Genomic DNA, 13,531 nt, shown 5'->3' on the forward strand with positions numbered 1-13,531 from the left:
AGTTTTTAGTATATTCTTTACAACAAAATTATTTCGAAGTGGTATTTTCGATACTTAAGTAATCTATGCGTTATTGGTGAAGTTAAGTTTTCAGCTAATAACCTAATGTAAGCTCAAGTGGCAACGGCGATACGAGACGGGGGGGGTTGGAGAGAAAAACTTAGGAGACAACATCATTCCTAGTTTTGCTCCACGGTTGACAAATCTCGGGAGGATGAGCGTTGCGGCCGACTTGCCTGGTTCTCCCTGGCACGTGGTCCTGCGAACTCCAAACAAGAAAAATCTGCAAGACGCCTACGGATCACACCGAGCGGCATGCACATCCGACCGCAGCGATTCTTTCGCGTGGATGCAGCTGCTTCCCTGTGGTGGAGGAAGGGTGCAGATTAAATCGGCTCGCAGTCAACGCGTCGTGGCCGTGCGCCCATCTGGCGAGTGCTTCTTCGACGGCGGTGGCTACCAAAGTGGCGAAACTTTTATCCCCGGGACCGCTCGTGGGGGTTGGATCACTTTCGGCTCGAGCAAGACTGGGAAATACCTGACGGTGGATGCGTGGGGCGACGTGTGGTGCTGGGAGCAGTCGATTGGTGCTGATGACGGGTCGACCCACTGGGAAATCCTACCTACCTCCTGAATAGTCTCGAGACGCTACGTTTTGCTGGGTACTTTTCGTAACTCGACTGCCGAATTCCTTGGCGAGTAAGTATCCTACTTCGTAGTACTTCACAACAATGATAATTTCCAAGTTTGCAAGAAGTTATTTTTGCCCCATCTCAGCTAAAAGTGGTTGTTCTTGCCTCATCTTGCGCGCATGTGCTAGTTCTATCAATTTATCTACGAAAGACTTGGACGGCAAAACTTGGGTTATCCACAGTATGGCGACGGAACAGATTACGAATTGGCTACCGGATAGCCGCAGTCGCCTTTGGGCAGCATGGACGTCAGTGCAGGTCGAATTCCAGGGGCGGTACTCTGTTGAGAGGATACAACGGCTCAACGATTACATGAAAACTCTGGATTACCGAAGAATAGGCGCAGTGTGTCTTTTGACACCGCTGCCTTGTCTTCTCTCCGCTGTTTTGATCGAGTCTGCGCCACTTGCACCGCCCGAAGATGGGGTTTACGCCAACTGGTTGTTCTACATTCGCATTTGGGTCGTGACGTGTTGGATGGTTGGGTCGCTCACTCTACAAATGGGTCAAATGGCCCCGCGCCACAAGATGAAGATAAAGCACGCGGTTGTGATGGGTATGCTGTCCGGAATCGCGACCTCTTTAACGCATTTTGGGATCGGAATCGTGTTCGTCTTCCCAGTGCCATTTGGGATGCTGATCGCCTCGCCGCCTTGTGTCGCGGTGTTGGTCGCATGTTACGCGTACTTCTGGGGAGCCCAATGGAGATCCGATCCGCTGTTGCGCACGGAGGTCAGGCAGCAAATGTCTGTGTTGTGTTGTCAACTTTCGCTCACCTTTATCTATCCTAGCTGGATCTACGGGTTTATTTCAGTCTCAGGCTTCTACCAAGCGTTGTTTGTTCTGGCATTGCCCATTATCAAGTTGTTGGCGAAGAATTGGATCAGTCGAGCGCTGGGCGATCGCAATGATGCGAAACCGGAAGAAGTGATCTTTAATGTGGAGATTTTCAACTCGCTATATGCTGCCAATGCGCTTCAAAACGCTTCAACATGGGGAGTGAGCGTAATTATCATGCTGATAGACTTGATGAATTTCTGGGTATCCATGCTGGACATTGTGAAAATTCTCAACGAAGTCAAGACTCTGATGGACAAACTCCCGAAAGACCACCCGGTGGCAAATGAAAACTTTGTGGAGGTGGCAGCGCGATTGTTTGATATAGAGACGAACTCGACGACGAAGAAGAACTTGGTTGCAGCGCGTAGATGGACGCGGGTGGAGTCGTGGGTCAATACTGGGAGGAAGTCCAGCAAGGCGCTCGCTGTGGAACGAAGAGCGATCGTTGTAGCACGCAAAGGTCTACAATACAAATTCCAGGACCAATTAAGAAGAGTTTCACAAAAAGTGGTCCCTGTCAGCCCTTTAATCAGTGGTGTTCCAGATCAGATGGGGACGCGCAACGCTGCCATGACTTCTCCGAGCTTGTCACCTCTGGAAAACGGTGTAACCAGTGTTGGTGCGCCATTAAAGTTAGAGACCATTTTTTCACGCAAGGAGCGTGCGCGTTTTATCAACAAAACAGCTCGATTACTGTTCGTGTTGGAATATCTCGTCCTTATCGAGTACGTCGAGGTGGTGCTCCCCATTGTCTACAGTACGTGAGAAACCAACATTTTCTTAGCTTATGCTACTCACAAATACTTTATACTTGATTGCACAGGTCTGCATCGAGTGATTTTGTTTCATCTGCACAACCGCGCCTACTACCCATCTCTAGCCACCCTATCAAGCTTCAAGCTCCTGTCCAGCACGCTGAGTATATTGGGCTACGGTACACTGGAGTTGATGTCATTGATCATGACTTTGGTCACTCTGAAACGAGTGTTAGGCTTCTCTTCGCTGAGTCAACTCACGTTCGTTCTAGAGAAGCAAGCCAACAAGATCCAGAGCAAGCTAATGATCCTGTTCGTGTACCTCATGGAGGTATCACTGGTACACCTCGGCTCCGACCTCAGCTTCAAATTTGCATGGATAAAATCTAATCCAGGACCTTGAAACCTGATGAATTCCAGCCGATAGTGCAGGAGCTTCAAAACTATTTTCACTGCACCTAAACAGAAAATAGTGACCGCGTAAGTTGGTCGCTAAGTATAAATACTTATTTCACCTTTGAGACCACTAGCTCGATTGTCCGTCATAAAAAAACTACCGCTCAGACGAAGATGAGGAGTTTGGCAAGCTGGAAACAAATATCGAATGTGGCTCAGCTACTGCAGCCTTACGGCTACTACTCTGTGCAGCGATTGCGCCGGCTAAAGTCTTTTTCCGACAAGACAGGTCGCTTTCGAGTTCTGATTTTGTGTGTCCTGACACCGCTCCAGTGCCTTGCTTTCGCCACGATCCCAGAATTGATTCCTTTGGCGCCGCCCGAATCAGGGCCATACAAGAACTAAGCGTGAAGACATTTTATATGCAGACAAGCGCGCAGAATTTATCAGCACAACGATTCGAGCGCTGTACATAACGGAGTTCCTTGTACTCGTCGAGTATACGGAAGCCGTGCTGCTAAAGGTGTACGGTACGAATGTAATATCACTAGCTCTTGTATTTTAGACTGAAGGGCTAACACGGCTGTTTTTTATCTTGCTAGCGCTGTACTCGGTGATATCATTTCACGTGCCCAATGATGTCTACAACTAGTCATTCGTGAACGTCTCGAGGCAGGAGCTATTCGCGAATGTCGGTTCTGTACTGGCCTACAGCATGCTGGAGCTGACGTCACTGATTCTGGCTACGATGGTTCTTAAACACCCCCTGCGACTCTCATCCATGCATCAGCTCGGGTTTGTCTTGGAGGAACAGGCGACCATGATTCAGTCCAAACTGATGTTGTGGTTTGTCTACGTCATGCAGGTCCCTCTCGAGCACGTTGGTAAGATGAGATGCGCTAGTTAGTTTGTTATTGAGTGAGCGGTTTAGTTTGCTAACTTTTTTGTGCTGTACCAATAGGCACCGATTTCACTTTCAAATTTAAGTGGGTACATGCTGCGTAGGGGCCTCTTAGTTCTCAAGGCTGTCGTTTGCTTAACGTAACAAAAAATATGTGCTTGGATATGGCTATGTCGCTAGGCTCGGAGCTTCTTCAGATTTTTTTTAAAGAAGAACCAAGTGAGACTTGCTTCGTAAAAATCGGTTTGATTTTAATTCAGCTAATCCTTTGAAGCTCCAGGAAACCACGTGCAAATCGGTGTGTTGGGCGCTGCACATTGCGTTGGACACAGCAGTCTCTGAGCCAGGGAGGGCAGTTGAATGAAGCGCATGGCGCACCCAGCCAATGGCGCGTTGTCCCTCCGCGCCATTGGCTACTGACGCGCTATTCCAATGCAGATCTCTCAATACTCTTATATTACTATTCAGAAGCCCTTAACTGTCCTCCATATCCTTCCCGTGCCACCCATATCACTAATCCGAACCTCTGCAGCTTCAACTGAGACCGACCACAATCCAATCCAACCTGCGTCACCAATGACCACCCCGGACACCTCCGTGACCTCGGCTCTCCTGGTCCCCGAGCCGTCCCTTCCAGCCCCCAACCCACGCACCTCCTCCCCAAGACGCCCTCGCTTCTCGTGGTCCGTCTTCTGGTCCTACACAGGCCCTGGCTGGTTCATGAGCATGGCCTACCTGGACCCTGGGAACCTCGAGGCGGATCTCCAGAGTGGGGCCTACACGCGCTACCAGCTGCTCTACGTGGTTCTACTCAGCACCGCGCTGGGGGGGCTCTACCAGGTGCTCGCCGCCCGACTGGGGGCCTGCACCGGCCGCCACTTGGCCCAGCTATGCCGTTCCGAGTACCCCCCGGCCGTGGCCTTCGGGCTCTGGGTCATGACGGAGCTGGCCATCATCGGCAGCGACATCCAGGAGGTGCTGGGCTCGGCCGTGGCCTTCGAGCTGCTCTTCGGGCTGCCGCTGTGGCTCGGCTGCCTGCTCACGGGGCTCGACACCTTCACGTTCCTGGCGCTGCACCGAGCCGGGGCCCAGGGCGGCCGCTACCTCGAGATGTTCTTCCTCTTGCTCATCGCCACAATGTGCGTGTGCTTCTTCGCCGACTTCACTATGAGCGACCCGGACGGGGTGGAGATCGCCAAGGGGGTGGTGGAGCCTCGACTGGACAAGCAGAACATCATGCAGGCGGTGGGGATGCTGGGGGCAATCATTATGCCTCATAATATCTTCCTGCACTCGGCGCTGGTGCAGGAGCGGCAGATTGACACCAAGTCGACGAGGAAAGTGAAGGAGGCCAACTTCTACTTCAGTCTGGAGGCGGCGATGGCGCTGTTCGTGAGCTTTTTGATCAATTCGGCGGTCGTTTGTGCGTTTGCCAGCAGTTTCTTCAGTACGCAGTGCTACGAGCTGAGCAGTAATCCGATCTCGAGTTTGTATGGACGGGATATCCAGACGTCGTGTATTCCAGCCAAGGCGGCGCTGAGCTCGGGGAGTGCGATCTATGACGCGTTCTCGGGCGATGTTTGCGTGTTTGGAGGCGTGGAAGGGGTGTTTGGTGGGAACGTGACGACGACTGGGATCATGGATACGGTGAGGAAATGCACGCCGTGCTATGTGAATGGACGCGAAGATCGAGCTGTTGCTTCTGCGTTTGGCACGGCACCGACGGCTGGTTACTGCCAAGAAATTGGCCTCGCAGAAGCTGGAGAAGCTGTACGAGAGGCACTGGGAGGGTATGCCAAGGTGGTGTGGGCCATTGGCTTACTTGCCTCCGGTCAGGCGTCTACGATGACGGGCACTTACACTGGTCAGTTCGTCATGGAAGGCTTTTTGGATATCCGGATTGCCGCCTGGAAGCGAGTGGCGCTGACGCGATCTGTGGCACTGGTGCCTGCAGTGATCGTGGCGCTCATCAGCCAGCACCGGCAGTTCCAGAGCGACCGCTTCAATGAACTACTCAACGTGCTGCAGAGTGTGCAGCTGCCGTTTGCACTACTCCCGTTGTTGGCGTTCACTACTAGCAAGCGGCTTATGGGCCCGCTTTTCGTGAACACTAGGTGGATCGCAGCGCTGCTAGTCGTGGGTACGGCACTGCTCTGCAGCGTCAACTATACCCTCGTATACGATATCCTCCTCAAGAACCTCCCGGAAAAAATGTCGTCATTAGCGTGGATTGGTCTGGTTATCATTGCCGGGCTCTACGTCGCGCTGCTTCTGTACCTGCTGCTTGTCTACCCGTCCGAAACTTCAGTCCATGTTTTGCTTCCATCTGAACCTTCATCAACTGAGGAGCGCAAGCGAGCTGGAAGCGCTGAACAACCCCTGCTTGAAAACGAGGGAGTCGTGTGATCTAGAAGGAATGAATGAACATTATGTGTATACCAAAATGCTCATTGCTACGAAAAAAACGGTGTCTTGTGCTAACCACGTAGACCTTTTAGTCCCGGTCACGAACGAGAGCTAGCCCTCGGGATCGAAGCTCTTGCTCCCATCTGTACAACAGTCATAAACGAAAACTTAGTGGTGATAACTGCCACGTGACGAAACCTTCACGTACTCTTGGTAGCAGGTCTCGTAGTAGTTTTGCAGTCGAGCTTGTCGGATGGCCAGGACCTCCTTATTCAGCAGCTCTCGCTCTTCGTCAAGTCTGAGAAGAAGAGGAAAATCGCGTCATGTTAGACACGCTGTCCGCCAACAACACACGCAAGGGATTTGGTCGGTCGTGCCTTTTGTTTTGCTGGATCCGAGCGCCGCTGCCCGTTTGCCGGTTCTGCTTCTCTTCCCAAACCGCGCGATTCGCGTTCGTTTCGTTGAAGTGCGTGTACTTCCTGGCCTGGTGGAGCTCCTCCTCGCGAGCGATGAAACGCGCGACGTTCAGCCCGGACTGCTTCTTCACACCAGCAGCACGTTCGGCAGGTCGAGAAGAGATCCCAGCAGGCAAGCCGCGGTTCACCGGCATGATTTCGATGGCGACGGCTCACTTGTTGGCTAGATCTCGATTGAACTTCGTTGCCACTGCAGCTAGCATTCTGGAATTAATAGACGAGGGGTTTCAACTGCTCTGCTAGAGAATACATTAACTAATTTAGTGGCAGTCAAGATATCACTGCACCATGTTCAGGATGCGCCCAATTGAACTTAAAACTGAAATCGGTGCCTGTTTGTACAGTAGAGCATACATGAGTAAGGAGTTAGACAGGTAGGCCGAATCTTAACGAGAAACAGTTAGTGATAACTTACCGACGTGTTTGAGAGGAACTTGCACGACGTAGACGAACCACAGCATTAACTTGGACTGGATCATTGTTGCCTGTGTCTCCAAGACGAACCCGAGCTGGTGTATGGACGAGAATTTTAACGTGCGTTTAAGCACCATCATCGCCAAGATGAGCGAGGTCAGCTCCAACATGCTGTAGGCCAACACGGAGCCGACATTTGCGAAAAGTTCGTTCCTTGAGAGGTGGACGAACGACTGGTTGTAAGCGCCATTGGGCAGGTGAAATGCTATCACCGAGTACAAGGCTAACAAAGTCGCGTCAGTTGGTGAACCTAGTATAAAGTACTTGCTAGTGTTAGATAGAGGTAGACGTACCGTACACCATGGGAAGCACAGCTTCTGTATACTCCACGAGAACGAGGTACTCCGTAATGTATAGCACTCGAGTAGTTATGCTTATGAATTCTGTGCGCTCTTGCCGAGAGAAGATCACTTCAAGCCTCTGGAAAGATCGGTTCGATTTCAATTCAAATGAAGGGCCTGGGCTGATGCTGCCCACGTTTGGCTCTATTACCATTTGACTTGATGGGAATATTTTGCTGGCTTGAGGCATCAACTTGGAAACTCCTCGCCTTAAATCCGTTCGGATTGCGGTCAACCTCTCAGCCGTCTTTGAACCAATCGAGAACCTCTTTAAGGTAAGAGCGGCCTTCGCAATCGGTGCGTCTTTCTTCTTGAAATTCATTCGAGACCGTAGCCGGTCGCCCGATTCGGCACGGTCTTCTATTGCCAACAACCGCAGCGCTATTTCCACAAAGTTATGCGCGGCGGCAGGATGATGAGGTGGAATCTTGGTCATCAACGCCTTCACCTTTCTAAGCACTCCAAGAGTGCCTCGCATTGAAAACCAAAAGTGCAGCACGTCAATCAGCATGAGTGTTACAGTTGTTCCTAATGACGTAGACTTTTGAACGGCGGCGGATACGTAGAGCGCGTTGAACACTTCCACGTTAAAAATCACAACTTCAGGCTTGATGTCATTTTGGTGCGAGAGGTTGTAGCTGATCCAGTTCTTGCTCAAAGATTTTATCAGCGGCAAAACCAAGACGTAAAACAACTGCGATACCCCAGTGAGAGATGTAAAACCGAAAATGTAGAGGGGGTAGATGAATGTCAATGCCACCTGGCACATGAAAACCATCGTGTGTCGAGCCAAATCTCGACGAATTCCAGCATCCGACCACCAGCGACGACCCCACATGTACCCAAAGCCCACCAAAATAATTAAAACACTAGGAGGAGAAGCCACGAGCATACTGAATGGTACAGGGAACGCGATCCAAACAGCCACCGCAAACACCGAGAAGAAGGAGAAGATACTTCCAACAAGCGCAATCGTTATAATATAGCTGTGCTGCATCTTCAGTTTTGCCAAGCTTTGACTCATCTGCATCACCATGGAATAGTCGACGAACCCCGTTACAATCCAAGCTCGAACCCAGAAGACGTAGTTCTTGTAAGGCCCCGCTTCGGGTGGCGCGAGGGGGACCGATTCAATTAACGTTGCCAGTGCGACACAAGGGAGCGGCGTCAGGATGCACGAAAGCAGAACGCGGAAGCGATTCGAGTTTTCCGTGAAGGTCTTCAGTTGGCGCAGTCGCTGCACAGAGTAGCAGCCATGGGGCTGCGATAGCTGGGCTACGTTAGAGACGTTCTTCCAGCTCGCCAGAAGCCTCATTTACGCAAGAGGTGGCCTCTTGCTACGAACGACAGCAGAAAGGTGACCCCGGGGTTGGTATTTATACGATTAAGTGCTTGCGAAGTGTTTTTTGTCACTCCAAATCGAGAAAAATATCGACAACTCACGGGACAGCACGGGGTGATCCGTGCCAAGTTTACCGCGAAGTCCAGCGCTGGTACCGGTAGCACACGATTCCGCCAGCTACTCACAGCACAGCACACAGCAGCAGCATTACGTATTGTAATTCCTTTACGCCACAGCAGCTTCAAATCACCGACGGCGACCTAGGCTCAGGCTCCGAGTCCGGGAAGCTCAGTCTCCAGAAGTCGTCGGGTGTCTGGTACGGCTCGAATCGCGCACGATGACGCGAGCACTTGTTCTTCTGTGCGGCAGCGTCCGCCGCCCCGAGTCCCCCCAGCGCATCGTAGTACTTCTTGCACTCGACGCAGTCGTGACCCGGCAGGGCCCTCCTCTCCTCCCTGTTGCGAACAACTTCAACGTAGGCGAAGCCCGCCTTCTGGTTCTTCGCCTGCTCAGCTCGCACATTCTCCTTGTTGGGTCCAGTCGAAGCAGCAGCAGCCAGGTTCTGCTCCCACTTGGGCTTCTTGAGCATGCGGCGCTTCTCCTCGGCCCACGTAGCGGCCAGGCCGCTGCTGCTCCTTCTTTTGGCAATTGGTTTGAACACCTCAGCTTTCTTCTGTTTTGTCTCCTGCTTCTGCATCTTCTCGGCCTCCTTCTTTACTGCAACAGGCTCAGCAGCTTCTGGGATCGTCTCCAAGTCGGAAGACGCCGCGGTCTTCTTCTTCACCCAGGATGAAATTGCAGCGACAGCCTTGGTCTCCTTTGATTTGCCTGCTTCAGTAGTTTTCTTATTGTCTTCGACACTGCTACTGCTTTTGTCAATTAACGGGCCAGCGGCCGCAGGAGCCTTTGATGCGGCCTGCGCGTCCCCCAGCGCGCGCTGGTACCTGTCCAGCAGCTTCTGCTGCTCCTTGAGCGTCTGCTGCAGCAGCTTGAAGCGCCTGGAGAGCGCCGCGGCCTCCTGCTCCTGCCGGCGGATCGTCGCCAGCAGCGCCGCCTTCTCGTCGTCCCACGCCATACTCAGACCAAGTGAAACTGGACGCGCGCCACAATACCGTGCCGTACCTACGCGAGAAGACGTGCCACACACACCTTACATAAACACGGTGTCGCGAAGGAAAATGGCCGTGATGGGACCAACGTTGACGTTTGGCTGCATGCACCAACATGCAGGGTCCGTCCGTCCTCCTCTCCCTACCTACCCGCGCGCGGACGCCTATACCCTGCGCGTGTAGTAAACAGCAGTCCTCTTTATCGTATGAGGGTTCGTAACCCGTTGTGGCCATGATGACCAGGTGGTCTTCAAACTCAAAGGCGGACCTGGTTTTATCGGACCTCGGCGAAGTTTTACTCGCTGGTCGCACATACTCCCGCCCAGTCTCTTTAGCCTGCTCGACACTACGATCACCGATTTACCCGGATATAACACAACGTCACGACCCAATAAAGCCGCCTGCCTGCCTAGCCAGTCTACGGTCCGCTGTATCACTTCAGCTCTTGCTACCGTCGGACGCTCGCCATGCGCTTCGATGGCATGCGCACGCGCAGCGCCAGCGCGCGGCCCACCAACGCCACCGCGGCGGACGCGCGTACGCAGCGCGCGCGCAGCACCATGCCGCGCGGGTCCATGCCCGTGCCACCGGCATTGACGACGCGCAACTTGTCTCGGCCTGCTGCGCCGCCATCCGTGGCGTCCTCCGCGTCGCGCGCAGCCGAGCCGCTGCTGCCGCCCGTGGACGAGCTCTTCCCGCGGCCGGACCTGGAGCCGCGCATGAAGAAGCACCTGGTGCGCGTGGCCAACGAGACGTCCAACGCGCTCATCAAGGACACGCTGCTGCAGGACGAGCCCGGCAGCGTGCTGTGGCGGCCGGCGTCGCGTCCGCGTGGCGCGCCCGGCAACATCCACGTGCTGCGTGGCGCCGCGCGGGACGTGAGCGAGGCCAAAGACGCCACGTGCGTGCGCGCGGTCAGCGACGACGTGCACGCGAGCATCGAGGAGTTCGCGCTGCTGTTCAAGCTGGACTCGAGCCGCGAGGCTGCCGACCACCTGCTGCTGTTCAACGCCGACCTGGTGCAGCACGCCACGCTCTACACGTTGGTGTCGCCTTCGGGCCAGCAGCCGCGCCGCTACGTCGGCGTCAAGTGGGCGCTCGTGGCGTCGCCCTCCAGGTTCTTCCGCAACCGAGACTTCTGCTACTTGGAGTGCCAGAAGGAGTTCACGGACGCCAAGGGACGCCGCGGCTGGGTCAGGTCGCTGCACTCGCTCAAGATGCCGTGCTGCCCGTCGCTCGAGAAGGGGCACGGCATCGTGCGCGCCAGCATCTACAGGTCCGGACTCACGGCGGTGGAGACGGATGAGCCGGGCGTGCTCAGCGTCACGTACACGGTGGAGCTGGACCTGAAGGGCCGGATGGCGCTGGAACTGCTGCAACCTGGGTTCTTGCAGCAGCGCGTGGCGGCGCTGGCCACGGTGGACAAGCTGCTGCAGCAGCAGAGGCTGAGCACCAGCCCGCTGCTTGGAGATCTGGACATCCCGGCCAGGAAACGCACGCGCGGGAGCTGCAACTTGTGTTACCGAGAGTTTGTGGGTGCAGGAGGACTGAGGGACACGCTGGCGTCGATCACCAACCTGTCGACGCGATCGAAGCGTTATGTGTGCCGCAAGTGCGGCGAAGGAGTGTGTCGACGGTGCAGTGACGACTGGTGGCTGGATGTGCCTGTTGTCGGACGGACGAAGGTGCGTATCTGCACGGTGTGCTCTGCTGAGGCTAAGCAGTCGCATATCTCAGCACACACGACTCGCGCGGGCACGTATCCTATCCGGGGAAACAAGGAGCCTACTACGGAGGTGGAAGGTGTCACGCACCCGGGGCTGCTCTCGCCTCCGCAGATGGTCAGGCGACGCTCGCTGTCAATGCTGGATCGACCTAGCGACGCCGCGTCCTTCTTCGCGCAGCAGGAGGAGATTAAACGCGACTTGGAGGTGCGTGCCACGGAGCTGAGCCGCCGCGTGCAGATCTGGGACGAGATGCAGATGTACGAGCGCGACTCAAGCTTGATCCCGTCGCAGCAGGAGGAAGCCAAGAAGAAGTATTTGCGTGAACAGCGTAGACGCGAGTTGGAGCCGCGTGAGCAGGAGAAGGAGCAGCAGCATCTCAGCCGTATCCCGTCGTCTCGACTGGTGGAGCAGGAGGAAGAGAAGGAGGAGCCCGAGGCGGAACTAGAACCGCAGCGCCAGCCTGCTGGAAGCATTTCCACGAGCGAGAGCGAGCAGCCAGAGCACCAGCTCCCGCACGACAGGTACCCGTCATTTATGTCATCAGAGCAGAGCAGTAACCAGGAGGCCAGCGACATCGAAGGAGATGATGTCATTCGGCTTACGGCCGAGACTGGCGCGCGACTGTCGTCTGACTACCGCGATAGCGATCTGACGGACTACGAGGAGCACACTATCGATGGTCTGGGTGAAATTCGCACGACCACAGACCTCACGCGCTGGTGGCAAGACCAGCAACGCGTTAGCGAGACCGGAGACCACCAGCCTCGTCGGCAGCAGCCTCAAGCCAGCTTGTCCCCAGTCCAATCCCCACGGAAGGATAAGCGGCGTGCCAGCAACGACGACGTCAAGATGCAGCAGCAGCAGCGTTCGGCATTAGCATCGGCGGCAGTACCAGGCAATCGTAACGCGAAGCAGCAGGAGATGGTGGACCTCTTCAACCACTGGAAGCAGGAGTCCACGAACGAGATCCAGGTCCAGCACCAGCGTCAGAACCACACACCCGAGCAGCGACAGCAGATGCAGGAGTTCGAAGAGCAGGCACGGTATCAGGAGGAGCAGGTGCGCCGTCGGCAGCAGTCCGACTTTGAAGAGATGGCCCAGTACCAAGAGGAGCAGGCTCGTCGTCGCAAGCAGTCGCTCGACTCGCCAATCCGGCGCTCGCAGTCGGTGAGTCAGAGTCAACCCAACACGTCAGTCCTGCAGCAGATTCAGCAGCGTCAGAAGGAGCTAGAGAACCTGCGGCGCCATCGCCAAAAGCCGCGCGACGACGAACCGCCCGTGCCAAGTGTGACGAGCAGCGACCGACTTTCGGCTATCATCGCGCAGTCCTCGATGGCGGCCAAGGAGCGGTACCTCCAGCAGCAGCGACAGCAGCAGCTCGACCACGAAGCCGAAGCCGCGCGTAAGAAGGAGGCGCGTCTCCGCGCGAACAAGGCTCTGGACCAAACCGCCGGAGAAGACGTCGAGCTGATGGAGACGTCCAAGGGCGAGTGGGTTCCGGCCAGCGAGCCGCGCGCGTCCAACGTGGCGTCGGTCGTGAGCTCTCCTCGTCACGGCCCGGGCTTCTGTGACCACTGCGGCTCCCCCGAGTACATGGGCCAGAACGGCAACGTCAAGCCCAGCTGCAAGTGCGCGACGACCCCGACCAAGGCCACGGGCACTGTTCTATTCGACGGCAAATGGATCAGCAGCCCCACGCCGCAGGATTCTCCGTAAGGCGTACGTACGTAGATACAATATCAAGTGATGTATGTCGTCCAACCACGACTGCATGTAGAGAGTCGTAAAGTATATGTCGTCCCCGTGTGGAAGGAAACCAGCACCACTGTGGTAAGCTTAGCAATGTCAAAATCTCGGTGGTCAAACGTCACTTCAACTTCTCTTGTCCTGCATCCATTCCTTGAGGCTTTCAACTCACCGACGCGGAAGTTTCTTTCGGTGGGTGCCGCGCTGTTGTGGAGAATGCGCGACACACAACGCCCCGAAGCTTGCACGTTGTCGCCATTGCAATGGGCGCGTAGAGACTCGACTGGTGATTCGATTTCGACTGGGCGAGCTGCACACGCACACTC

General features: G+C 55.0%; 8 protein-coding genes across 8 annotated transcripts; 4 read left to right on the forward strand and 4 right to left on the reverse strand.

Annotated features, from left to right (window-relative positions):
- Positions 1-875: 875 nt before the first annotated feature.
- PHYSODRAFT_520209 (hypothetical protein) lies at positions 876-1,772 on the forward strand (the record flags this gene model as incomplete). The annotated part of the gene is made up of 1 exon (XM_009535036.1): positions 876-1,772. A coding segment is annotated over one exon (897 nt), but the record flags the coding sequence as incomplete, so codon positions are not given.
- Positions 1,773-2,354: 582 nt separating this feature from the next.
- Positions 2,355-2,690, forward strand: PHYSODRAFT_519248 (hypothetical protein; the record flags this gene model as incomplete). The annotated part of the gene is made up of 1 exon (XM_009535037.1): positions 2,355-2,690. A coding segment is annotated over one exon (336 nt), but the record flags the coding sequence as incomplete, so codon positions are not given.
- Positions 2,691-4,244: 1,554 nt separating this feature from the next.
- PHYSODRAFT_407719 (hypothetical protein) lies at positions 4,245-5,981 on the forward strand (the record flags this gene model as incomplete). Its single annotated transcript, XM_009535038.1, has 1 exon — positions 4,245-5,981. A coding segment is annotated over one exon (1,737 nt), but the record flags the coding sequence as incomplete, so codon positions are not given.
- Positions 5,982-6,078: 97 nt separating this feature from the next.
- On the reverse strand, positions 6,079-6,600 carry PHYSODRAFT_317757 (hypothetical protein; the record flags this gene model as incomplete). The annotated part of the gene is made up of 3 exons (XM_009535039.1): positions 6,079-6,133; positions 6,199-6,288; positions 6,368-6,600. The coding sequence occupies 3 exons, from the start codon at positions 6,598-6,600 to the stop codon at positions 6,079-6,081; spliced, it is 378 nt and encodes a 125-aa protein (XP_009533334.1).
- Positions 6,601-6,736: 136 nt separating this feature from the next.
- On the reverse strand, positions 6,737-7,435 carry PHYSODRAFT_519672 (hypothetical protein; the record flags this gene model as incomplete). Its single annotated transcript, XM_009535040.1, has 3 exons — positions 6,737-6,798; positions 6,882-7,163; positions 7,234-7,435. 3 exons carry the CDS (start codon positions 7,433-7,435, stop codon positions 6,737-6,739), a joined length of 546 nt encoding a protein of 181 aa, XP_009533335.1.
- Positions 7,436-7,711: 276 nt separating this feature from the next.
- Positions 7,712-8,527, reverse strand: PHYSODRAFT_390193 (hypothetical protein; the record flags this gene model as incomplete). The annotated part of the gene is made up of 1 exon (XM_009535041.1): positions 7,712-8,527. A coding segment is annotated over one exon (816 nt), but the record flags the coding sequence as incomplete, so codon positions are not given.
- Positions 8,528-8,819: 292 nt separating this feature from the next.
- Positions 8,820-9,966, reverse strand: PHYSODRAFT_361638 (hypothetical protein; the record flags this gene model as incomplete). The annotated part of the gene is made up of 2 exons (XM_009535042.1): positions 8,820-9,745; positions 9,879-9,966. 2 exons carry the CDS (start codon positions 9,964-9,966, stop codon positions 8,865-8,867), a joined length of 969 nt encoding a protein of 322 aa, XP_009533337.1. The 3' UTR covers positions 8,820-8,864.
- Positions 9,967-10,186: 220 nt separating this feature from the next.
- On the forward strand, positions 10,187-13,175 carry PHYSODRAFT_563538 (hypothetical protein; the record flags this gene model as incomplete). The annotated part of the gene is made up of 2 exons (XM_009535043.1): positions 10,187-11,066; positions 11,172-13,175. Exons 1-2 carry the CDS (start codon positions 10,200-10,202, stop codon positions 13,173-13,175), a joined length of 2,871 nt encoding a protein of 956 aa, XP_009533338.1. The 5' UTR covers positions 10,187-10,199.
- Positions 13,176-13,531: the final 356 nt, after the last annotated feature.

This window comes from Phytophthora sojae, assembly GCF_000149755.1.
Source record: "Phytophthora sojae unplaced genomic scaffold PHYSOscaffold_8, whole genome shotgun sequence".
NCBI lineage: Eukaryota > Oomycota > Peronosporomycetes > Peronosporales > Peronosporaceae > Phytophthora > Phytophthora sojae.